At 43.5% G+C, this 27570-nt stretch overlaps 1 protein-coding gene across 3 annotated transcripts in view; it reads right to left on the minus strand.

The window, feature by feature from the left end:
* Positions 1-27570, minus strand: part of sema5ba (sema domain, seven thrombospondin repeats (type 1 and type 1-like), transmembrane domain (TM) and short cytoplasmic domain, (semaphorin) 5Ba) — a 224189-nt gene that overhangs the window by 106731 nt on the left and 89888 nt on the right. For all 3 annotated transcript variants that reach the window (XM_037790771.1, XM_037790770.1, XM_037790772.1), the window contains exon 3: positions 19199-19432. In XM_037790771.1, the coding sequence (XP_037646699.1) occupies positions 19199-19385 (187 nt within the window). In that variant the 5' untranslated portion in view covers positions 19386-19432. The remainder of the gene's footprint in view (positions 1-19198; positions 19433-27570) is intronic.

A 27570-nucleotide genomic window follows, 5' to 3' on the forward strand; every position in this document is an offset into this window, starting at 1 on the left:
GAAACCGGCTCTTACAAATCAAAATTTCAGAGCGGCGGGGGTTTTAGTGTGGCTTTGAAAACGGCAGGAAAAAGAGCATTTTCTCCTCAACCCCAGAGCGCGGACCTTTAAACGGATTTCACCTACGTGGGAGGTTTTTAACACGGCATAAAGGGATTTACCATATTTCCCCACAGTATCACAGCGGTCGGTGGGGATTCAGATTCCCCTTAACCAGTTTGAAAAGCTGTGTTAAACAGAACACAAAGAAATAACTGTGAACGACGTCTGTGAGTTAATATATACAACAATGTGAAAGCGTGTTGATCACGTGTGAACCATTTGGCCACGGCTGATAACTCCGTTCGTTAAGGGAAGCATTCATCAAACATTTAAAACCTTAAACTTCCTTCTTCTTTAAACATGAAAGTAGAAGCTGGAGGCGACGGGTGTGAGACTACATCAAGGTGTTGGAGGAAGTCACAGCGAGCGGTGAAACAACTCTCCGTCATGTAAAAAGGACGAGCGTTTTAGGATTGACGGCGCCCATATGGCTCCGTCGTCTGAAAACATAACGAGATATACGACTGGTACAAAGACAGAAGGCTGCAGATACAGTACAGTGTGCTGCTCTTGATTTACATCACACACACATCCTGTAACTAACGGTGCCGGTATTGACAGGAAATGAGAAATATCTGCCGCAACCTGTTTAGTCCAGATGTTGAATAGGATGTTTTCACTGAGCTGCTGTCGGACTGAACTTGACTCAAGGTTTTACAGCTATGAGATTTATAAATGAGTCATTATTTATCTTCTAAAGAAAATAACATTTCAAAGGAGAGCAATTTTCAAATTGCAAGAAAATGGCACTAATAGTTTAATGGACCAGACCGACGTTATTCTGTATTCTTCATATCGTCAACAAATCCAATGAAACAGAGCAAAACAAGGCATTAGTGAACCCTCTGTTTCTTCCTACTGGAGACACACATCTGGATGATTTAAAAGCTCTTTAACAAACGTTACTCAAACAGAAGTAAATAGTGGATATGTCATTACTCTTTACACAGAACAATCTGAGAAGCCGTCAATGAAAACTAGAAATACTTGGCAGGTGATTGGATGAACCATCTGTCAATCAAACTCTTGCTGAAGCCAGTCAAGAGAAGACTGAAAACATCTTTTCTGTCTAGACAAGCCGTTCTTTGCTCTTCTTCCAATGAAGACATACTCTCCAGTTCTGATAGAACTGATGCTACTGCAGCATCCACGCTAACCTCTCTGTGACATCACACACACCTAAACCACGCCGTAGCCGTAGTAGCTCCTCACAGGACTTGCCAGATAAAAACGCAAAACCTTTCATGTGATTTGTGATCCTGCATTTCTTTCCTGATCTCATGACATTGTGAGAATCCAGCTGCCGTGCAAGGTTACTCATATTTGGGTCTTCTTCCACACTAGACATCCCACTGGATGACTGGTCAGTAACACCTGGAGTTCTGGCACTAGATGACTCCACCAAATGCTGCAAGAGCCGTGATTGTTGAGAGGTCTTGTACCAAAAACAAACATGGAAAGCAACCAGCAGCTTGGACTGTTTCTATGCAGCACGGAGAAGCGTTAAAAAGGGGAAAGAAAGCTCAGAGTTTGGTGATCTACTCTTCTCTAAAAATAGCTAACATTATTTAGACACCATGCTCTTTTCATTTCTTTATTTTGTGCCTCCTCGTCTCCTCCGTCCTCCTGTCTGGGACATGGAAATCGATCTCAACGCGCCATCTTGAAGGAGGTCTTAATTCCTAAAATGCATCTGGAGGAAAGAGGAGACTGCCGGAGGAAACAAAGAGCGAGGATGCACAGGTGTTTCCTTCCTTCTGTATGTGTTCTCAGCATCCTTGACGTAGAAAAGAGACGTGACACATGTCATATTTAACGGACGTCACTTTAAAACGATTCCTCGCGTCTCTTCCTCGCCTCCTCCGCTCGCATCTCAGGTGGAAGGGACTAAGGTGCGAGGAGAGGAGGCTAGGAAAGGAATCGAAGGATGTACAAACTGAGGAATGAGAGCCGACTTTTCTCCGAGTAACTGGAGGACCCCGAGAGGAACTCAACAACGGCATCATTTAATAATGGGATTGTAGCTGGTGTACATTCATCACACCGGCATTGATTTTAATTTACAGGAAATAATTACTAATGTAATCATGTTTGAAACATCAAAAGTAGATATTTAGAGGGGTGAATTATTCAGCCCTCCCTGTACAGTACGTAGCTCCACATGCACCGCCTGAAGCAACATCACGGGTAATTATATTAACAACAGCTCTAATCTGGTTGAGAACATGAGAAGAAACATTCACAGGCTACTACCATAATTAACTAACCTTTAAAAATGAATAACAGACTATAAAACATTTCACTACAGACGGGATTAAATCACCGATGACCTCGCACACATAATAACTGAGTGGTGGACCCAGCAGGCCGCCTCTGACTCCCTCCATACATATTTATATTAGACATATGAACAGGGTGGCTGTAGAAACCATACAAGGCTGGAGAGAGAGAGACCATCTGCACATCGCTGTCTGATTAAAGACTGAAGATGGAGGAGCGGAGAGGAGCCATCTTTAACCCCTCAATCGAACGTAAACACACCTGAAGACGACTTAAAGAGTCCAACAGCATCACGGCTTTAAACCAAGCTGCAGCACGTGTGAACAGAGGCTGTATATGTGTGTGTGTGTGCATAGTGTCTCTAAACAGGATTCTAACACACAAATGAGATCATTCAAATCCTTTAAACACCGACTGCATTAACGTGCACAGCAACACCTCATTAGAAGATTAACAGCACACAGAAACTGAATGTAAACTAAATGTTGACGACTCAACGTGATCCTCTGCTTTACGTTTCCTTGTAGCGTCACGATACCAGAATTCTGACTTTGATACGATACCCTGCCTAAATATCTCCACACCGATACTGAAACGATACCACGGCATAAATCTAAAACATCAGGAAAAGTAATGGAAGAGGACAGAACATGGAACTTAAACTTAAAGGGACTGTTTGTAACTTTTTAAGCGTATAAATGTACCGGGTCGGGACACATGCGCGTTCGCATATGCTCGCTCGCGTGTGGCCGGCGTCCCCGCTCCTCTGCCTGCTTGCCTTCACTCAGACAGAGCGCGCGTTCTCGCGTACTCGCTCCACCTCTAGACGTGAACGCGCGCTCACTCCACACTGCAGAAGAGTTAGTTTAGCTCTGAGAATATCTAGTGAATGTTCAGTGGACGTTTGTGCAGAAATAACTGCTGCAGCTCCTCCAGACCAACAGAGGTTTCCCGTGTCTTGTGAAGTGACGGGGCTCCGCAGAGAGAAACGTTATTGCCTCGTTACCGACCGGGTGCCGGACACGCTGCAGAGCCCCACTGCCTCAGCCTGCACTGAGGCAGGAAAAGCCAACACTAGGATCAGATCTAAATCATGTTCATGGAGAGACCTTCGTCTGAAATATAGAGTGATATTGTGCTTTTAGCTGACGTGTGTCGCTTCACTGTTTTGAGCGATGCTCGTTCAGGTATATTTAGAGCGAGCAAGCGCGAGCCCGACGCTGATTTTCGTTGATTTCACGGCCACAGGTGTCGCTGTTAAGAAGCATTTCTGAAAGTTACAAATATTCCCTTTAAGTGTGCCCTGTTATCCCCATATTTTAACAATTATTTATGGCATCTCACCTCTCTCTATGGCAGCAGGCCCTTTGCCCCAGGCTAACATGTTAAACCAGAATCAGTGCATCATCCACTGCACCACTGAAATAGTAAGCGCTGTAGCAGAAGAAGACCCAATGGTAAAAATATCTTCATAGAAACTCGAGGTGTAGTGTAAAAAAATATTTTCTTAGTTAACACTTGAATAAGTATCATTGCAAAATACTAATTTTGCAATGATCTACATAATAAAATTAAGTTGATTTTACTTGCAAACTTATTTTTTATGTACAAAAAATGTAGTTTAAACAAAGACTAGTCTCACTTGATCTGCACAATATGATGCAAAAAGATGACTTCATTTGTTTAAAGGAGGATATTTTTATCAGTGCACTAGATAGCGTGGTAAGCAATCTGCCTCTAGGGTCGACAGGGTCACTGTAGATGTAATAATAAACGACAATAACGGTAATAAGCATTTACAGAAACACACGTCTGGGAGTTGTACAGTATATTGAATTCTGTGCAGGCATGCTTTTGATTAATGTGATACGTAAAGCTGGATGTAACACCGGGGACGACTCAGTGTTATTAACAGACACTTATTAAAGAGCTTTGTCATCCATTAACACTGGATGTTAGTAAATGATGCCTGAAGGCTTGTTTCTCTCCTTCTCTTCTAACGTCATATCAAGTTACCAAAGACAGAAGAAGAAGAAAGAGTAGAAGACTGAGGCTGATCTCAGAGCACTTTTTTGGGGTAAAATCCAGCACTGACGCCCCCCCGCCTTACACACTAAATATATTCTGGAAAACATCCAGAAATAGAAAATGATTTAAGACAGACTGTTAAAAGTGACTTATTCTCCCCATAAAATAAGACCATTAAAAAAAGAGCATATGACATGAACCATAAAATAAGAATGTGCAGCAGGGAGGTAGATAACAGCAGAATTATTCCCACAGAGGCATTACGGTAAAAACAGGAGCTGTTAGCGTTCACTTCACGGCTTTTAATGTGCAGCATGAATCACCGACAGAGGAAAGTATTACGCGCTTATAAACATTCCCCCACATCATGAATATCTCTTCAGAAGCTTGTTAAGGAAGAGGACGGGTGGATTTGATTCAGTAGCGAGCAGCAGAGCTTGTTTACTCTCTCAGAGAGAGGCCTCTGACAGCGAGGGGTCTTTCACTGACTGACATTTATCCTCCTGCTTACAAGTGCTTTTATATGCGCTGCTCACTCCGTCGCCTCATAACTGTCTGGACGGGTGGGGGGGGGACAAAGAAGGGACAATAAAGCAGAATGAATATGAAAGTCCCCCTCCCTCCCGGTCGGCCCCAAGCTGGACTTGATAAACGATTATTGGGTTATTTCTTTCCCCTCTGCAATCCGCTGGCAGACGGATTAATGCATTAGCCCGTGGCTGCCAGAGGGATGAGGACAGTGGCTGAGACATTCGTCTCCAGACATAAATCATAACCTTTCTATCTCCCTCCATCTTTTAAACATTCCGCTTCTTCTCCCCACATGTACGACCAGCATGTGGGCAGAGTGAAGTGGCTCCCCGACTGATCCTGGATGAAGAGCAGTCAAAGCAACATATTACGGAGCTGAAAGCAACAACACACTGCAGATCCCTCCCAAATAAAGCCACACAGCTCGAGCACAATCCCTAACGTTTATCGTTTAAAAGCTGACGGAATGAGAGATTCCCTCCAGTCGGAGCTCGGAAGGAGGCGATTCGATAAAGATCCAATCTTACCTCCATCTAATCCCTCTAAATTTGAGCCGCTGGGCTCGTCTGCCTGCTCACCCATCAAACTTTGTCCATCTCTGAGCTGGGAGGATGATGTCATTAAGGCCACGGTGCAAAACTCTAGACTGTGTTTCACCTCCTGCAGCTCAAGTATGTTGGTCTTCTAGCATCGGTGATTTACAGCAGAAAGAAGGCTTGTTGTACTTTAACAAAACATTCTCACTCCCAACTAAGTGAAGTCAAATATCACCGGTTCAGACTCCACGATATCAGCCCGATTACAGCCCGACGCGGCCGTCGTAGGGTGTCGACTCGGATCGGGAATGATAAAGGAGTGTCATGAGCGAAAATCGACAGTTTTATCTGGAGTAGTGTGTCATAGTACACGAAAACTGACGCCGCGTCTGGGACGCCTCACGACATCCCGACAGAAAGTCTAGCATGTTTGATTTGTTTTCGTGTTCCGTCACGGCCGTGAATCTGACCGGCTGAGCTCAGACGCACACAGCTGTAAAGAAGCACACAGCTACTTATTATGCAGAATGATGTCATCGGACCTTCCCAGCAGTAGGATGTTCAATCTAGGTTGTGTCGGAGTGAAAAACACCACCGCTGTTGCGTCTTTGCGTCATGGAGCATCCCGTTGTGCGCCCGCTTTCTCTTCTCCATGTGAATTATATCGTTATTGTTTTCCCCCGGAGCCTCGTGGGCCCCTTTACATGGTCGGGCCCCTTGACATGGTCGGGCCCGGGGGGGCTGGAGCCCCGGTAAGCCTGTATATATTAGAGACGGCGGTGCCGGGAGAGTGTGTGTTATCGGAACAGGGGACCGACGTGTAGTCTGTCATGTGCCGCGGTCAAGTCACGACAATAATGTATGACTCTCAGTCGTCTGATCTGACATAGTAACCATGGTAACCGTCAAACATATCCTGTAGTCTGATCCAGGCATTAGTCAATGTCCCTCGACATCGGAAACAGACGTACTAGATACCTCTCTAGCATTACTTTGGGACACGTCAAGGACGGTGTGTCAGTATACGCTCGTTACATGCATAGCGTCATTTCAAAATAAACTTCCAGTTCACAGGAAGTTAGATTCAGGAAACAAATCCACTCAGTTAGGGATTAGGGGTTAGGGGTTAGGGGTTAGGGGTTAGGAAACGGTCATGGTTGACGTTAACTTCACTGACTAACGATAGAAGTCTTGTGTTTTCACTGTGAACATTCAGATTTGTTTTTGACCGCTATGCAAAACATTATAAATGGACAATGGGTACTAATGTAATGTAATAACTAATGTAATGGGTACTGGAAGAAAAGTGCACAACCAACCCGCTGACAGAGGAAGAAGCTCATGTGACCGTTAAAACCAAATAGTGTATTTCTGTAAACTTGAGTTTCCTCACCTTGTTTTCTTTTTCTCAGTCTGACATCATGTGTTCCCGTATCAACATCCTGCACTAGATCATATTGTTTTTATCATTATCATTCTAATCAGGCGTCTCGTTGAGGTGTGCCCTCCAGCACTGCTCTGTTTAATGAGCTATGAATGACACATGTTGTACTAAAGGTATCTGTCTATCATCTTCTTCAACACAATGTGTTGCTAATGGGAAGCTGGAAATAGGCAATATTAAAAATGGTTATCTTCAGGGCAACGTGGTCGATCCAACACTGTTAACCAAACAGGTCACATGGAGACCGGCTGCCGTCTGGCAGGTGATTCTGTGAATGAAGGATCACCTCCAGAGTCAATTAGCACACATATATACTGTGTGATTACACTCTGACTACATTCAGCTCAACCAACAGCAATATTCTCTCTTTCTCCCAGAGAATATTACTCATATTTAAAATGTGAAAATAACAACTGTGGCTAAATGATGCCACAGGAATGAATGCATTCTGCAAAATACACATTAACATACAATATCCATTTACTGGAAGCACATCTCTGTGCAAATAAATAAAGACACATTTTCTAGTGTTGTTGAGCACTGAAGACGTTACCTAACAAATCAGTCAACGTCTGGGAGAAAATAACTACAACAGTGTCGTTACTTAAGTACGGAAGTTAAGTTATAAAATAAGTCAACGTTTGGGTTAAAATAACTACAGAAGTGGCGTTACTTAAGTACAGAAGTTACCTGACAAATAAGTCAACAGTAAGAACTAAATTGTTAAACAAAGCAGTCAATTAGGACATATATACTGTCTGACTGCACTCTGAATACATTCAGCTCAACCGACAGCAGTATTCTCTCTTTCTCCCGGAGAATATTACTCACATTTAAAATGTGAAAATAACAACTGTGGCTAAATGATGCCACAGGAATGAATGCATTTTGCAAAATACACATTAACATACAATATCCATTTACTGGAAGCACATCTCTGTGCAAATAAAGACACATCTTCTGTTGTGTTGTTCAGCACTGAAGGAGCAAAACTTTCCCTGCGGTGCCCGATATGCTCACACCTCCGGCCTTATCTGGCCTAAATCCCTTGAAATATGTTTTGTTGGGTCTTCTTCGTATCACTCTTCGCCCTTCCTCGCGCTCCATCTCCACCCCCGTCTGTCCCGTTCTCCACTATCTCTGCTATTCTAACTTTCGATTTTCACTGTGGCTGCACTTGCAGAGGGCGATAGTTTGAGCGAGTGCCTCAGTGGAGCACAACTGTCCCTCCATCCCTCCGTCTTTTCACCCCTCCATCCTCCCCTCCTCCCACTTGACTGATCTCAGATAGAGGGGTCTGCAGGGTTACGGGCAGAGCTGAGAAAGCGCCTGGAGAGAGCGGGGACTGAGCAGCCACGGGAGGAATGGCGCTGGGGGCCAGGGAGGCTAACAGCCTCTCAGTCGGGGACCGGTGAAGATGTCTGTCTGCTTCACAAAACCCAACGGTGAGGCAGCATCCAGAGATCTGTCAGGGTCCAATGCGCTGGTAGTTGTGTTGTAAAAACTGACAGAAATGTGAGCAATATTCTCAGAAAGAGAGCGTGACAGAAAGCCGAACGGAGGGGTGAGATCAGAACAACCATTCAGACATGCCATCGGTTAAATTGCTGGTTTCATCTGTAATAACTTTGTGGTGTTCAAACGTAGGTATCTGTTACGTAAATGTCCAGCTACACTTCACTCAAACATGACAGAAGTGTTCGGGGCAGTGCCTCAATGTTCACTCGCCAGTTGAAAACTAATGATGATGGAGAGTGTTCTCAGTCCTCTGACAGAGTCCTCTGACGGGCGGTATCAGTGATGGATTTACAAACTTATTCTGCAGGTGAATGGCTGTTTAAGTCTGTCGCTCTAATTAATGACCATCGTGAGGGAGTAACCCCAGAGATGAAGCTCTGAAGGAGGAACGCTGTTGCAGGAATGTCAGCTCAACGGTTACTATGATATCTCACGAAAAGCTATTTCTCATTTTTCGTGCGTTAAGCTACGAATGTCCAGCACGTACTGATTTCTGCACGATACATGCATACAGTCTTTTCAAAATAAAGTTTTACCAGGATATTAGGTTTATGAAAAGATTGTGGTTTGGGTTTAAATAAGTACAGAAGTGGCGTTACTTAAGCACTGAAGTTACGTAACAACTAAGTCAACGTTTGGGTTAAAATAACTACGGAAGTGGCGTTACTAAAGTACGGAAGTTACATGACAAATAAGTCAGCATCGGCTTTCTGAAGGTTTTACTCTTTGGCCCAAAATATGAGTAATTCAACAAAATCACATTTTTATTACCTCCTTATAAGTTATTAAACTGATTTCACTTTCTCTGTGCATAAGAAAGGATACTTAAATATATTTTTAAGAAGGCGAAACAGCTCAGAAATGCCATCAACATAATTTATCCTCTATGGACATCTGCAATACTTTAGTAAACACTATAGTAAACACTATGACTGGAGCGAGTAAGTCGAGCTAATTCCAGTCGTTGGAAAAGGAAATGGTGCGAGGAAGCGTTAATATCACTCTGTTTATTTAACGTGGTGAAATTGCAGCCTAAACATGATGGGATTCAATTCAAGGAAATGTTACCCGGTCCGATCTAAATTTGCAGCCTTGATTTTAGAGGAAGAAATAACCTTATTCAACCATGGGGACAAGATGTAAAATTGCCGATGCACTTCCACAATGCGGCCCGTCTGAAAGGGGGTATCCACGGTGACAGGAGACAGCACGGACATAGAAAAAGCAAAGAGAGCAATTTTCCTGCTGCCTCTCTACTTTCACCGTTAAAGTAGCAATAAAGCCTTTAAACGTTTTCTATTCTCCGATCGCCTTCGCTATCTCCCGGGCCGGCATCAGATATCCTGACATACCATCAGTGGGTGAGAGGCTGGCCCCGGCAGCATGCTAAACTCAGCTCCGTTCAGACGCCTGATGGATGGCCGCAGAACACGGCTCTGATAGAACCACTTCAATTAGGCCCCATCACCGTGCTCACCAACGAGGAGGGCAACACGGGGAGGTACATGAAAAATAAGATCAGAAAAGCATGGCGAATACTTTTCTCTTTTAAGTGAATATTCATGTCTTACAGGGGCATCACTCTCGTGCTGCTCAAGAGCCCTTCAGATGTCGACACAACGGCTAAACGACAGCGCCATTACCCAAACGATGAAAGAGATACTCGTACAAAGTGTGCAATACATTTTTCTGCCTTTTATAGAAGCATGAAAAGAGCAGACAAAGAGAGAGAAAGGGTGACGGAGAGATGAAGTGAAGGAGGAAGGCAAGAAAGAGAATAAAAGAGGAGGAGAGAGGATTGGAGAGAAGGTGAGTGGAGAGTAGGGGTGTAACGTTCATCTACTACATCCATTTATATTCCTACCATCCAACTACAGCGATAGGTACTCGGCAAGTTGTCCTTCACAGGGGACGTATGTCCATCTGAAATGGATTTGCAAGGTAAATAATGTATTGATACTAAGAATTTGAACCTTCCCTGTGTATGACGTCATGATCCAGCAGCGCCAATTATTATTAATAGTATTTTTGGTTAAATATTTCACTGCCTTGTATCTTGAGAACTGAATCAGTTGCACTTTTTATTATTTTTAAATAAAAGCTGTATGTTTTTGCCATTAATCGTTATGTTTACTTGTTTATATCCATAATTAATTTATCCCTGATTCCCTTATGGTCCGTGTCCACAGCCTCCGTGCTTTCCACGCTCCCCATTCATTGTCTATGTAAGCAGCCGCGCAATGCATTCTGGTAGCGCGGTGTCGCGATTCGAGAGACTAGGCGTCACGACGCCCGCTCCTCATTTGCATAAAGTTGAGGGCTCGTCTACTTTATGTAAATCACGGGCGTCCGACGCGACTCGCCGCCTCTCCAAACTCCCGAGGATCTTTTAAAATAAATGTTGTCGATCTAAATAAAGACAGATTCATCAACATGGATTATTTCTCTCCTCAAACGTTTTCAGAAACACATTTCAGTGAACTATTTACGTGAAATAAGAGAAGAAAGTTTCCAAACGAGCCTCCATACTGGTTCCGGTTTGAAAGCTGGGAGCAGCAGCCAACGGTGGGAAAGCGTTCGTCCAATCAGGAGCCGAGTGCCTTGTTTCTAGAGACAGCACACCAAGCGTCCAATGCTGGGAAGCGTCGCGTCCCCTCGCGATAAAAAACGCCCCTGTGGACACGTACCGTTACAAGAATAACTTTGATGAATCCTGACCTGCTCTGTCCAGTATCACATATTTAGTTCACAGTCACACTGACTGAATCGATTTCAAGTTATTGAATCGTATCGTATCGCTCTAGATGAGCCAAATATCGTCCTTGAATCGTATCGGAACCGTGGAAAGTTCTACGTATGGTATCGCTGTAAAAACATCCCTAGAAGAGAGAGTAGTTCAGGCAGGTAAGCGAGGGTTAAAGGTTCATGGAAAAGACCAGATTTGAAAGGAATGAAACAGGAAATGAGCGGCGACAATAGCGGCGTTTCTATTCTCCTTCGTCTCTCTCCAGAGTGATTTGAGCAGACGACCCGGACAGTGAAGCCATCTAATCCATCAGACAACTCCTCCTCTTCTCTGTGAAGCCGGAGCCAAAGGTCTTATTATCAACCATTACTTCCCTACACATCCTCCCTTATGAAACATGGTGCTGCCTTGATGGATATTGCAGCGCTGGGTGTGATGAAGGGGCAGAGTTTATCTATTTCTCTTACAAACCAGGCTGACCCCTTTACACACACACACACACACTCTGTATGGAACCAGTTCTCCGGGCCTCGCAACACAACGCACAGCCGACTCCATAAATTCCCAGCTCCGTATCTAGATTCAGAGCGTTCCACTCGCTGCCCTCATGCCATGCTCTTATCAGACCCGCAGTCTTATATGCTGCGAGCCGGTATCATCCATCTAAATCTGAGCTGGCGGCTCGTACAGTGTGTGTTGCCTTGTGGGTGGAGGTTACGTGATTCCACTGCTGTATCCCTGCACTGCATCTGTGGCGTGGCGTGGTTTGGTTGGCATAAAGCGCGTCTGGCACGTCATCGGAACAGCAGACATAGAAACATACAGCGAGCGGTTGTTTGTGGTGTCTTCTAGCAGATTGGAAAAATGCGATGCTGTCGGGGCCAAAGTAAAGCCGCCGGAGAGGTTGATGCTCGACACGGTGGATGTTTGTCTAGATCAGTGGTGCCCAATACGTCGATCGCGATCTACCGGTCGATCGCAAAGGTAGTGTGGGTAGATCGCATGGCATTAAAAAAAAAAAAAAAATTAATTTTTTTTTTTTTTTTTTTAAAATAGACGTCAGCCAACAAATTGCAACACTGTTTCACCTGAACTCATCTGGAGTGGAGGATGAGATTTTGACACTACAAGCTGACATTCAGCTTCAGTCCAGGGCTCATGGACAGTTCTGGAACTTACTCACAGAGGAAAAGTACCTCAACATGAGGAAATGTGCTACCTCCTCGACTGCATTATTCGGCTCCACTTATTTATGCGAGTCAGCCTTTTCCCACATGAAGATTATTAAGTCCAAATACCGTTCCACCTTGACTGATGATCATTTGGAAGTGTGCTTGAGGCTGGCTATCAGCAGCTACTGTCCGGACTATGCATCCCTGGCTGATTCCATTCAGTGCAAGTCATCAGAGTAAGGTAATGACAAAAAATGTACAGAGTTATATTGTACAACATGGGTTCATGCAGTTATGCAAGGTACACCAACATATATTATACATATAAAGAATACTCAATATATTTATAAATAAATATATGTTTTGCATTTTTATAGTAGGTAGATCATTTTGACTTGGTCATTTTCTAAGTAGCTCGCATGCTGAAAAAGTGTGTGCACCCCTGGTCTAGATTGTCTACCTCGTCTTCGTCTGCTGTCAGCTATTTACATCCAGTCACGTCTTGTTTTGGACAGAGTGGGTGAAAACTCATGTGTGTGTGTGGAAGATGATTTCATAAACCAATGATTTGTCTTAGTTTTAGACTTGTGAGTGACATTTAAATATCGACCTAAAGCCCCCATCCTGTGTATTTTGGCATTTCCAGGCTGTTTCATATTTGAGTCATTCACATTGAGTCATATACTTAGCTAGCCCAACTGAAGCCGGGGCCAGGCCAGCCGTATGACTAGCGCGAGGCGGCTGCGTTACCTATTGTTTTTAATTTCGGTGTCCATGTTAACAGGTTATGGCAGCTACACAGCCGCGCGTGAGACACTGCCTCGGCTAGAGATTCGAGGTCTCGCCTATTTTTGACGCGAGCCGCGCGGTTCACAACAACAACAGAAAGTGAAGGTCATCTATTGGCTGTATAATGACATCATATCAGCAACATTACAACAGTTTCAATGTCTATATCTGTAGAAAACGTTACAGACATGGAAAAAAAGTTATGACTTTTTTCTTTTAATCAACACTTCCTGCTTTCATTTCAAAATAAAAGCCCTCAAGCGTTTTTTTCTGTGGACAGAATTCCTTCATTTGTTAACACAAGGCTTTTATTCTGAAATATGGGCCGGAAAGTGTTGTAGAACATGCAGTGACTTGCAGAGCTCCATGAATGAATATAGTACGGGGTTTTAATGGTGGATTATTACTATTATTTACAAATTACCACACGTTTCTCAAACTTCCTCTGTCTAAAATAAATATAAATGACATTTATAATGAAATGAAATGGCCATTAAAAGGCAAACTCTATGTAGAAAGAAAGTGCTGACAGCAGCAAAAACGCAGCAGAAAAGCAGCCGCCACGTGACGCTCCCGTTAGAGAAATAAAGGAATGCCGGGTGCGGTGTCAGTGCTGGGAGCTGAGGCGATAGCGGCCGGTGATGGTGGACGGTGAATCTCCAAAACGTCCAGAAACTGCATTTCAAACGGCGGACCTCGGGAACATGTATATCCGTCCTCCGCGGCGGCTCCTCGGTGCAGCAGCTGCCAAACGGCCGCCTCGCCAGAAGGAGAGGGTGAAGAAGAGAGCAAGTGAGAGTCAGTGTGTTGAGATAATTCTGGTCTCATTTGTGGTCTGATAAACAATAAATTCATCCAAACGGGGTTGCGAAACGATGCAATCTGGTTGCCATGGTGATGAATAACGTCTGACTATTAACCACGCCCCCATTCTTCTGTTTGAGAAAGAACCAAAAAACAGGAAGTAACGCTGGCTGGAGGGGGGGGGGGTGGGGGTTTAAAGCCAGAGGAAGGAGCTGGGCTTTAACTCTGATAGCATGCTCCAGTGGAGAGACCGACTCAGACACACTGGCTAGATTAAATCTAACCACGTCACACACACAGACTCTGACTGCACCACAGACACCCTCTTAGATCAGCAAACATACAAACACAAACTCGTCATTATAGGCACATACACGGGTAGACTTTGGTATTCTCACTGCGTGACCACGCTGAAATCTTCTCAGCCGGTCTCCTCCAGGTGACCGAGGTAGCTCGCTTCAACAGGCCGCTATACAGCGCTCATCAATCACGAAGGCTAATCTCAGGTTCTCGCTGACACTTTCATTGTGCGGGTCTTTTCTATACGGCTGCCTCCACATAATGCCCGGCTCGGCCCTGCTTTGACAGAGCCGGCAGCCCTGCAGCGCCCCGCTGCCATGAGAGCCATTCTCAAGTGGGCCCGCCTTTCAAGTGGAGCACCGGTGGAGCTCGGGCTAATCTGGACATCTGGAGGGTGAAGCGGGACGCTCAGCGTATATAGGTGAACTCCATAATAACCATTTCACCAGTGCTATGGATTAAAAAATCCATTACAAAGAACAGCAAAAGAAAAGGACCAAATGGCACAGAGCTCTTTATTTCCATCTTCAGTTCCATTATCCAGAGTTCAGACCTGAAACCAGGCTCTGAAACTAGCACCCGCTGAATGCGGGTAAATTGTTGACAGTGGGGCAAAATCGTTAGGCCGTCCGCCACTTTGGCACACAGAGAAAACACTCGAGATGGGAACAGAGAATCGGTTCCCGTTGGTTCCTAGTTGTCCGATTCCTTGGCGTCTCATGCCTCCGCGACTTTCAATTCCTCTTATTGATGCTTTCTAACAGTTACGCTGCACAATGACGCATTCGCACGCTGCATCATGATTCAGTTTCTGTTTGGGACCGGCGACAAATCTCTCAGTTTACAAAGACCCCATTTAACTATTAGTTGACTAAGTGATTAAGAGTGGACAGTCCTACTAAATATATATATATATATATATATATATATACATAAAACATGTGAGAAAGAGAGATAAAATAATTTATCAACATAAACACGTTATAAAAAAAAAAATCTTTGACCTTTTCTCAGCTTTCTCAGCAACGTAGTTTATTTTTTCTGGTTATAAAACTGGATTTAATTCAACTGCTTTGCTATCAACTTTCCTTAATTACCAATCCATTAAATTATTATTATTATTATAATTATTATTATATTATTATTATTATTATTATTATTACTATTATTATTATTATTTATATTATTATTATTATTATTATTATTACTATTATTATTATTATTATTATTACTATTATTATTATTATTATTATTATTAAGGCGTTCAATCTCTGCTCAGTAAAAATGACTATTGGGCGAAGGTAAAGTACGTTATCATGATGCGTTCAAATTTAATCTCCTAAAAATTAAGTTTTTGGCGAGAAACTTAAATAAATCCAGATGTTTGCAGATGTTTTCACAGCAATATGAAATAGATAATAGAGAGGGAATTATGACCTGTTTAACTTGTTAACACTTGATCTAAGCAGCTTGTCAAGATTAATTTTAATCAAAGCAAATATTTAAATAATCCTAATCATTTGAATTGTGTGTTTTTATGCGAGTAACCACTAGAGATGACCGTAGCAAAGATAAAATAGGGCTCCCCAGAAGCTATGGTGTGATTTACCATCGTTATGATGTTTATTGTGTTAAATATACTGAACACTGAATGACATCAGATCTAAAATGTTATTCCTTCATTTATTTAGTGCAGAGATTTCAGAAGTGTCAGATAAAAGACGTGCTGCCACAGCGGCAGGAAGTGAAGAAGTGAATTTCAGACGGTGACTACGACGTGGGGGTGAGTCGGCCCCGGAGCACAGAGGGAGGCTCGGACAGGAACAATGCTGCAGTCCAACAACAAAACAAAACGACTAGAGGAAATGTCTGCAATAGTCTATTTCTAATCACTAGAAAACCTTCTGGCCACCTCTTCAATTTCTGTGTTTCTGTCCTCCATCCCCACCAGACATTTTTTTTTTGCTCCTCCAATCTGAGACGCCGTCGCCGTCGGCGGAGGGAACACAAACAGCCCTATTCAAAAATAAACACAGCAATTTTGTGCGTGTTTACCTTTCATTCTGCCATATCTATCTGTGATTCAGTGCCCCCAAACTGTTCTGTTCCATTTCACGCCGCGAGGAAGACCTCGTTTCTTGGCCCACTGTACAGATGAACGGGCTCGATAGCGAGCGCCGTTATTCCCTCACAATCATTTCTATCTTGTCCCCTCTCTTGCTCTCGGTGTTGTTCTTTTACAGCGGCACGCTGACCCGCCTGAATGCACAAAACTGTGAGCTTTTATTGCAACTGGCACAGCTATACCTTTATGAAAACAGTTTATTTTGTTGCTGTGGCACACATATATCCGTACGGAGAAAAGAACGTGCACTGGTGGCGCCACATCCGATGACTTTAAAGTGTGTGCTGCATGTTTATATACAGAGAACTGTCCCCTTTAAGATGCATGACAGCAATCATTTGCAGCAAAACACATAAAGCATACACACACCTTTCATTGGCAATGAAGGTTTAAGGTAGATCCCATTCCCACATATTCTTACAACGTCATTCTGTGGCTTATTTTAAAATGAACTTCATAACTTATGCTTCCACGTCTATTACATTTTACCTTTAACTTCCCGGTAACCTTGTGCGCAACCCTGAGAAAGTGTTTCTGCTTCAGGGTTGAGGTGTAAGTGTGGAGCGCGACCGGAGCCCCATCTGGCTTCATTACATTATCTTTCACTCAGGGTTTCTTCCTCTCTGTGTGATTGTTGATCGTTGGTTCATCGGCTCTAAAGAGAAGAAGCCTTGACACCAAAAATCTGACATTTACTATTGATTTCTTTTTTTTGGACTGAAATGTTTCAAATAAAAATCAATGTTTTTTTTCCTTGATGTGAGGTTATATCTCGATATTAAAGGAATTCTTCACCTCCAAAATGACCGTTTGTATATCAGTTACTCGCCCCGTGCTACCTTGAAATCTGGGAGAAAACGTTTTCTCTCTCAAAACGGAGAAAAGAACGGATGAATTCAAGTAAATAGAAGACACGTTTAACAACAGTCAAACTACATGAAAACAACTGTTAAACTCTAAGTCTCATTTATCCAGTCAGATGCTCACTACTTCACAAACACAGGCATCTGTTTTATAATTCTCCGTTCACCGTGGAGGCATGAAAGAAAAATAAAGATGAACTGAGATTCCATATTACGATTTATTGTGATTTTTGTTAACTTTTTTACCTCTAGACCATGAGAACAAGTTGAATCAGACACTTCTAGGGACTTTTACTTTAGAAAATCTCTAAATGAATCCAGTTAAAATGTTTGATTTTCAGCATGTATGTAGTCAGAGATGTCCTGAAGTCAAATATATCAGTTACTGTCAGGAGTTATTGATTATCCAGCAACCCAGAAATCAAAGAATAAAGACATTTCCCTCACAGATTAGTGGGGTTTTCTTTTTAATTTATAATGTTTTATACTTCTGGTGAATATAATCCATCAATCTTATTTCCATAGATGTATTTTGTATACACAGTTCCCTTTGTTAACACCTTATTTTGAAAACACGTGTCTACTTCCTCTAACTTCTCCAAGGTGGTCTCTAGCTCTCCCGTCAGCTCCGTTCTCTTTATCCATCCATGGTCAGCTCCATTGGGCCGTTTCAATGCAGAGAACACAAATGTCAGTATCTGGGTGCTCTACAGTCGTAGCGTCGGCCCATTTGACCACGGAGACGAGAGCGACGGCCGGCTCCACCGCCACGTTACCGCCGTACGATAACGTTTCCTGCTAACCTTTCCTGCTAACCTTTCCTGCTAACCTTTCCTGCTAACCTTTTCGCACCTTTTTTTGGATATTTTGCAGAATTTTTTTTGGGAAATATTTTAGACTTTTTTTCCGACATATATCGGCCTTTTTACAGACATATTTCAGACTTTTGTTTGAACATATTTCTGCCTTTTTAGGTCTTTTTTTCTGACATATTTTGGCCTTTTTTGGAAATTTCTTGGGCCATATTTCGGACATATTTTGGCATTTTTTCCGACATTTTTTGGACATATTTCAGCCTTTTTTCTGACTTATTCTCTGACATATTTTGGCCTTTTTTTAAAAGTTAGCATGCAGCTTTAGCCGTGATGTCGATCTGTGCTTTTCCTGTCAATGTGTGAAACCCAAAGTGTTTCCATCCTTTACTGGATGTGTAGTGTTTACCACACTGGATTTAACATGGGAGGGTGCAGGTCGTATCCACGCTGACCCTCCAACGTTTTAGACTCTCTGAATTTTTTTTTTGGTTGACGGATACGGAACGGATATGACGTCACGTTACTCAGACTACCACAATAAAAGTGGTAACTTCCTTCTACCTCCACACAGACTTACATGAAGCAGAAATATTGATTCTGGCATTAAAACATCTATTTAAAATCGTAAAAAAATAAAAAAATCACGATACATAGGTGGAACAATATTTTTTCCCACCCCTAATAGCTAATATGCACGCTTCAATATTTGTATATTTATGGCAAGTCATATCGTCCTCGCAATATAGAACACTGTTATCGCAGATTGCAGAGATTCCTCATATCTAGTAGATTCCTAACAGACGTTTTACAGCGATGGCAGACAGAGTGCTGCAGTAGCAGCAGTGAGACGGGATGAAAGTCAACATCATGACTTACAGCAGAGGGTCTCTGGATCCTAATGATTAAATCCAAAGTCAGACTAGAACTGAAGCTAACACTAAAATAAAGAACAGCAGCTTCTTTCAGTCTGAATAAACTCAGTAATATCTGAGCTGTCTCTCACTACGGATTCTCTCACTTTGCTCTCAGTCTGAATGATCTGATAACAAACGGTACTGTGGAGGATGAGATCTGATCACCGGCAGGTTTTACAGTCCTGCATTCTCCCTCATTCATCACATGTGTAAATAAAACAAGCGTCTGACCTTGGACGGAAACCTTCGGATGCTCTTTCTTGACGCACTCCGGTTGGGTCAGCGGGTCGAACAACGCCGGGGTCGTCGGGACGGCGACGTCCTGCGTGGAGACCGTCGGGGGGAGGAGGAGGAGGAGGAGCAGGAAGAAGAGGCCGGCCATAGACGAGGGGGTGGAGTCCTGCGAGGACGCCGTCATGGTGATGACCTCTCCTCTAACTGCCAAGGTGGGCCTCTGGGATGCAGCTGGAGAGGAGAGAGAAAGAGATTTTTACACCTGGCTTCAAAGAAGAGAAGAGAAACTCCTCTCTGAGTCACTTCAAAATCATTTCTTCTCTCCAACTTCCAGCTCCCGTGGGGGCTTCCAGCTCCGAATGCAGCACAGAGGATGAAAGAGGATGGAAAAAATAATGCAAAAGGTATAACATTTTGGGTAAAAAGGACATATCCGTGGGATGAAAGCAAGGATGTTAGGTAACAGGAGGGTGGCTGCTGGAGATGTAAAGCTGAGAGAGGAGGAGAGAGAGAAGACGCTTCAGCAGTGAGCCGTCTCAAAGAAATACCTAACCTCTGACCTCCGGGTAATTATTTAAAACGTGCAATTAAACTTTGGGAGTTAATTTAATGGCTGATTAAAATGAGAAAATTGAAAGCAGTAGTGGACTGCTCAATGAGGCGGGAGCTTCCACAAGTCGATGAAGCAGAAACGTTGTAGCTCTAAGAGGAGAAAACGCTTCCTGTACACTGGAAAAGACATTTTTACAGAACGTGTGTGATGCATATCAACACATGAATAATATCCAGTCATCCTCTGACCTCTACACACAGCCAGCCAGCACACACACACACACACACACACACGCACACATTCCCACACACACTGAGTAAATGTAATCTCCTCCAGTCATAACATATGAGTCTCCAGTGCTGAGCTGAAACCAGCAGTTCATCATCACCCGCCCCGCGCTCCTTACGATGTTAGCTTAGCGAGGTGTAATATCATTTAAGTAGATTAAAAACGGAGAGCATCAACTTTCTGCAGCTCTTTGGCTGAGGTTACATGTCTTTGTAGGAGTTTTTTCCCTCGCTAATGCTTCAATCAATAACGAATTATTAGCTTGGTTGAGTTGCAAATCAACCATCATTCCCCTGCAATCAATTATCCCTCCCACTACAGCTGCTAACCAATTAGGCAAATGCACAAAGCGCCCATGTTTGTCATTAGAAAACAGTGAAGTCAACAGGCCCCGAGCGGCTGCCAACAAACATACCATTGATCAAACAGGTGGAAGTGTTCAATGTACTCATTCTGTCTCGAGTTTAAGGGCTCGCTGTTTGACCACAAATCATCGTCACAAAAAGGCGTTGAAATACAACCCAGGAAGTTTAGTTTTAGTGATGCGTCCATCAGTTTCAGCAGCCTGTTGAACCAGTTGTACATAAACTCTCTCTTAAGTTAGGCGGTAAAGTCCACATTAAACAATACGTTGAAACTAGTTTGACCCTAAAGCTGAGTCCATGTTTAGTTGCACCATGGAGACGTAAACTTCCTCCCAGCTACTCTGGTGTATCGACCACATTAACCACAATAATGTCGCAGAAAATGACGTTTTCACATTCTGCGGCCAATCAGTGAGAAGCACTATTGTTGATGCAGTTTAACGAAGACGCTAACGGCTAAAAACAGCTACCTTTAATCACCAAACAACAACAGAAAGGTACGTAAACGAGGACAAAGCCTGATGATGAGGTGAGAATTATACCACCTTCATCTGCAGCTCTCTTTACCATCTTATTCTCTTTTTAAAATTCATTATGGTATGCATTGGAGAGCGCCCTGATCAAGCCCCTCTGAGGGGCTTTTACACCTCTCCATCACATTTATCGTTTATGTAATATCAACTTGTACCTTTTTTATATGTGTAAACAGATCAAATATAAATCTACAGCTAACGTGACGTTGAGTGGTGAAACCATCAACTACAACACGGGGTAATATAATAGAAGGTAACGTCACATCATGATAACAAACACTGCTGGTTGTTGTTAATTAGAAAGTTATCTAAGCAGATATATATTTACTCGTCAGTGTGGTTTCAGAGGATATTAATATGTAATTGTCTACTTACCGTATGCGTTATCGTTCAATCAATCAAATCAATCAACATGTATTTGTGTAGCCCTTCACAACAACCACAAGGTACCCAAAGTGCTTTACATTAACATCAAGAAGTAACCGGAATAAAAACACAACATATCATAAAATCATAAAATGGTACATAAAAGCATTGGGAAAATGTCACAGCGCTACTACAGTAGGTATTAAAAACCAATCTAAATAAAAAAGTCTTGAGCTTAGATTTAATGAGTACTAGGTCAGTGATAGTGTTATATCAGGGAGGAACTGGTTCCATCGTTTAGGAGCAGCGATCACCTCACAGCTTCTACCTCCACGTCGTTGACCAGATGACCGCAAAGACAGACAACATACTGTGCATTACAATAATCAGGTCACAAGCTAATAAAGGCATGAACTGCCTTCTCAAGATGATGCCGATTGAGGAAGGGCTTCACTTTAGCCAGAAGACGAAGCTGGAAAAAGCTCCTTTTAACAACAGAGTCAATCTGTTTATCACATTTCAAACAGCTGTCAAATGTCACCCCCAGATGTTTTACAGTTGGTTTGAAATAAGAAGCCAGAGCACCAAAGCTTGAGACTGCAACATTAGTCACGCACGAAGTACCAAACGAAGTACCAATCGTTACGTTATGTACTCTATTTTGCATGTTCACAGAGCGCCGACATCACGATAGTGCAACTGATCGTATTGTTTTACACTCACAGTAGATTCATGCACTTGAACTGAATCACCAACTCAAAGTTCTGAAGTGATCCTGTAGCAGAATAATAGTACCAGACACTTGTATGGAAGGACTGAGGTCCTGTTTCTATCCGTGTTACGTTGCAAATCTGCTGCCAGCAGGTCGGTAATCCTCTGGAGCTGCTTGTGGAAAACGATTAATCGTGGGATGTATAAATCGATCATTATGAATGGCTAAGGGGTCATCCATCACGGAGCCAACAACGGTATACATCAGTTTAATTCACTCCTCCTCATCCAACAAAAGTTATACCACCTTTCAAAACAATGCACCATGCTAACAGCTATTCTACGGAGGACTTTACACCCACTGGGGGCTAGGGGTGAGATTTAAGTAGTAACTATTTCAGCTGGTGGAACCATTCAAATGTTAGTAGCTCATAAACTCCCACTTAAGTTAGGAACTAGGTTCAAACTAGGCTACGTTTGAATTTACGCATCGCTGATGCGACCCAGTGTTGGTCTCTGACTCACTCTCTACCAGTGCTGGTCTCTGACTCGCTCTCTACCAGTGCTGGTCTCTGACTCGCTCTCTACCAGTGTTGGTCTCTGACTCGCTCTCTACCAGTGCTGGTCTCTGACTCGCTCTCTACCAGTGCTGGTCTATGACTCGCTCTCTACCAGTGTTGGTCTCTGACTCGCTCTCTACCAGTGCTGGTCTCTGACTCGCTCTCTACCAGTGCTGGTCTATGACTCGCTCTCTACCAGTGTTGGTCTCTGACTCGCTCTCTACCAGTGTTGGTCTCTGACTCGCTCTCTACCAGTGTTGGTCTCTGACTCGCTCTCTACCAGTGCTGGTCTATGACTCGCTCTCTACCAGTGTTGGTCTCTGACTCGCTCTCTACCAGTGCTGGTCTCTGACTCGCTCTCTACCAGTGTTGGTCTCTGACTCGCTCTCTACCAGTGTTGGTCTCTGACTCGCTCTCTACCAGTGTTGGTCTCTGACTCGCTCTCTACCAGTGCTGGTCTATGACTCGCTCTCTACCAGTGCTGGTCTCTGACTCGCTCTCTACCAGTGCTGGTCTATGACTCGCTCTCTACCAGTGCTGGTCTCTGACTCGCTCTGTACCAGTGCTGGTCTATGACTCGCTCTCTACCAGTGCTGGTCTCTGACTCGCTCTCTACCAGTGTTGGTCTCTGACTCGCTCTCTACCAGTGTTGGTCTCTGACTCGCTCTCTACCAGTGCTGGTCTCTGACTCGCTCTCTACCAGTGCTGGTCTCTGACTCGCTCTCTACCAGTGTTGGTCTCTGACTCGCTCTCTACCAGTGTTGGTCTCTGACTCGCTCTCTACCAGTGCTGGTCTCTGACTCGCTCTCTACCAGTGTTGGACAGTATTTTGCATAATATAATATTAATTTCCCCATTAAACCTGAGGTAGGAAGAATGTTTCTGGCATCATTGGGTTTACTAAAGTCTGGTACTGATCGCTCTGATCTCATCAGATATACTGTAGGCCCATTTCAAGGCCTCTTTAAGGCATCATAAGGCATCATAAGGCATCATAAGGCCATCTCAACGCTAATACAGATACAGTTTCTGTGTTATAATTGTTTCATCATGCACAGACTTTTTAGTTTTTTTGTTTTTTACTTTGCATCCATCCAGACTGAACAATAGAGCTTAAATCTCCTCTACAGGCCACTTGAGCCGGCAGCTTTCTGCCTCTCCGGCAGGCAGATGTCTGATTTCCAGAGAGCTGTTTGTTGTTTACAGAGCAAGCATGAATGTTGGAGTGTGCCATCAAGTCGATACTCTCACAAAGGGATGATGCCGTTGTGACATCTGTCCGTCTCCCCCCTCAGGCTTCTGACCAGGACCGCCGACACCAGGGGGACACCGGGTCACTGGTCTCAAAAGGACACTCGAACCTTTAAATAATCTGCTGGAATAATCTCTCAAAAATATACATATCTGTGAGTAACGCTGCACCCATTAATCCATTCAACTATTAAATTAATCACCAAATATTTTGATGATCGATTAAATCGGTTTGAGTCATTTATTTAAGAATAAAAAGTCTAAATTCTCTGATTGCAGCTTCTTAAATGGGATTATTTTCTGGTTTCTTTCCTCCTCTATGACAGTTAAGTGAATATCTTTGAGTTGTGGACAGAACAAGACGTAATCTTGGGCTTTGGGAAACACTGACTGACATTTTATAGACCAAACAACTAATCGATTAATCACGAAAATAATCAACAGATTGAAAATAATGGTTAGTTGCAGCTCTACTTGTGAGTCACATTAAAAGCTTCTTTTATCTTCCTAAATTATCCGTGACATATTGGTCCAAAACTATTTGACATTCCCTCGCTATAACGCAAAAAAATGGTTTGGTCTGTCACGCTACTGAAAGAGAGAAAATGAGAGTCCATTTCCTGTCCTCTGGCATCACTGGGGATATGCGTCATAGTTCGTTTACATACAGTACTTGACCGCTGGCTGCATGGCGATGGCGATGGCGGACCTGCCTCTGACTCTACCCCTTTCCATAACGTCTTTGTTCTCTAGACTTATGGTTCGTGTCCACAGGGGCTTTTTTATCGCGAGGGACCGCCTCTCTTCCCAGCATTGGACGCTTGATGGGCTGCCACTAGACACCTGATTGGACGAACGCTTTCCCATCGTGTGCTGCTGCTCCCAGCTTTCAAACCGGAACCAACACGGCGGCTCGTTTGGAAACTTTCTTTCTTTCTTTCTAGAGGCGGCGAGTCACGCCGGTCTGGACGCCCCTGATTTGTATAAAGTAGCCTAGACCTCAAATTCATGCAAATGAGGAGCAGCCAACGTGACGCCCCGTCTCTCGAATTGTGCCGCCACGCTACCAGAATGCATTGCACGGCTGCTTACACAGACAATGAATGGGAAGCTTGGAAAAGACGGAGCCTGTGGACACGAACCATAAGTGGTTCTACATCTGACCCCTGGAAAACCTCCAGCTCTGCTACTTTTCCATCTTTTCCCACTTCTACATCCTATATGTGAGGAGCTAAATTACTGTATGTGCTTCCAGCTTTTGATTGGCTGAACACATCTACCTGACTGAGCTCCTCTGGTATTAATAGAAGAGATGGAAACTCTGGAGTGTATATCTGGGAGCTGATGACTGTGTTCCAGCCCAACAACCAGGTAATCTGCCTTTTAGCCCTACATGACACTCGCTGCTCGTCTGCATTTGGGTTCTGTTACCTGTTACCGAAACCTTGGCAAGCTCACATTACAGCGTGATCTCTGAGATCACACTCTGTCCTCTCCGTCTCCACTACAAAGAGAGACTGAACTGAAGCTACACTTATGAGTGATCTGTGTTAGTGCTACTTGACATGAGTCCAGTATTTAACACTGTAGGATTCAGATTCTGTCATTTCATTTGGAGGTCTGAGTCGTTTCTATTCAATCAAAGTGAAGTGAATAACATGATGAAGTTAAGGTCTGGACATCTTGCTAGAATAATTCTAATAGTCAGAATCCAAGCTTCATCTTTTTGACATCTCAAAAGCTCTTCAGTCATATTATTCTTTTCTATTTAACCAAAGTGAAGCAGATCAACTTCTGCTTTTAAAGAAATGTTGCAGCAAAGCTTTTAATCAAATGAAAAACTGGGATCATATGTCCCCTATTTCAGCATCTCCTGATTGGTTGTCTGCTCCAGGATTGATCTGAACACTTTACTGATGAGTTCTGAGGACCGGCTGGTCTCCTGGTTATCTTTCTAAACTCTTACTTTCCTCATTCATTCTTTAAATGAATGTATATTATCACATTGATGCAAAAAAAATCCAGTGTTGTGAATCAATGAAATTGTTAGTCAACTAAAGCTGGGCGTACCCGGGACGATTCTAGAAATGTTGTTGTGTACGTCCTACTCCTGCTGTACAAGTAAATCGTTTGCATATTACGAGTATGAAGTCGTATTATTACGAGAATAAAAAGTTGTAATATTACGAGAATAAAGTCATAACTTTACAAGAAAAAAGTCGTAATATAAGAATAAAGTCATAAAAAAAGAAAATAACAAGTAAAATTACTACTTTATAATATTATGACTTTATTCTCTTAATCTCAGATTTATTTTTTTTTCCTCAACGTGGCCCTAATACTCCGTCCTACCGTCGTACCATAGACCCACAACAATGATAAATAAAAATGTAAACAAACAGTTCTTCATTTCCATGTTTCTAAATCCACAGAGAGCCTCTGGAGAGGAGCTGAAGAGACGCAGGCTGCTGACCCTGGACTAAGACCAAAAGGACCGATTAATGGACTTGTGTCCTAACGGGGGGGAGGGGGGCAGCCCTAAACCAGAGATATCAAAGAGAGATCTCTGGATAGAGAGTTTGGAAAATGATTCCTTCAGCAGACTCTGCATTCATTTTTATTTTCCTGACATGTCCTCTTTCATTATCCCCGACAGACAGCACAGAGTGACATGAAACATGAGGAGAGAGACAGCAGGATGATGTATGATTAAGGTGAAATCACACAGAGAACATTATGCTTACAAGGTAAGTTCTCCCTCTTTTCTTTATTCCTATCATCCGTACTGCAGGAGTGGCTTTGACAGGTGCTTAAGTCACATTAAATCACTGAGTCCTGAAAGTCAAAGTCTGACTCTACAAATCCTCTCATTAGTGTAAAAGCTGGACCGAGAGCCGGCGGGGCAGGAGATCGTGACAGATGACCGGGAGCCTGCTGTAAGTTCAGACCGCGGTGGATGAGTTATCTCTGGATCCGCGCTGTCAGCAGCAGCAGGACGAGGTTACTGAGTGCATGTCAAAAAACTCTGTAGAAAGTCACGTCAAAAAGTGGAAACATCCGGCCATGGACAGCTGGTCACACTCCATATTGGGTCACAGCGAGTGGGCAGAACATCCACTCTGAGTGTGTGTGTTTATGCCAAGCAGAGCCTCTTCCAGGCCACTCCAAAGAGTCCATCCAATTTCCCGTCCCGCTGTGTTCTGGATTAGCAAAGTTAGTCAGCGGGGAGCCGGGCCGATCCATACCATCGGGCGAGCTGTCTCCGTAAACACCGACACACACACAGCGAGAGTCGCAGAGACACTGTTTGCCCGTCAGTCAGTCATTCAGACGTCCTGCCGGATGCAGCCAGTCGATTAAAGGTGCACTATATGCCGAGGACTTACGGGGTACTTGTGTGGATTGGACTAACAGATGTTCAGGCACGTCTCTTTGTCAATAACTGTGTGAACAGTGAGCACAGAGATTTACCGCCTTAAAGCTGAGGAAATGGTGTTTGCAGAGGAGGAAAGGCAGTTTCAGTTCTTTTTTTAAAAAGCAAAAAGTCCTGCAACCACTCGGGTATTGAAGGTATTCATTGTGAAAAATGTCCAGTCTGCACCGGTGGCTCCGACATGCACAGAGCGGGGTGTGATGAGGGGCTGTGAATCTCTTTATATCCAGTCTCACCTGCTGCTGGAGCTCCTCACCGTCAGCTGGACAGAAGCACAGTATATGCCTTACATTTTACTTTCCAAAATTG

This window comes from Sebastes umbrosus, chromosome 13, assembly GCF_015220745.1.
Source record: "Sebastes umbrosus isolate fSebUmb1 chromosome 13, fSebUmb1.pri, whole genome shotgun sequence".
Taxonomy (NCBI): Eukaryota; Metazoa; Chordata; class Actinopteri; order Perciformes; family Sebastidae; genus Sebastes; species Sebastes umbrosus.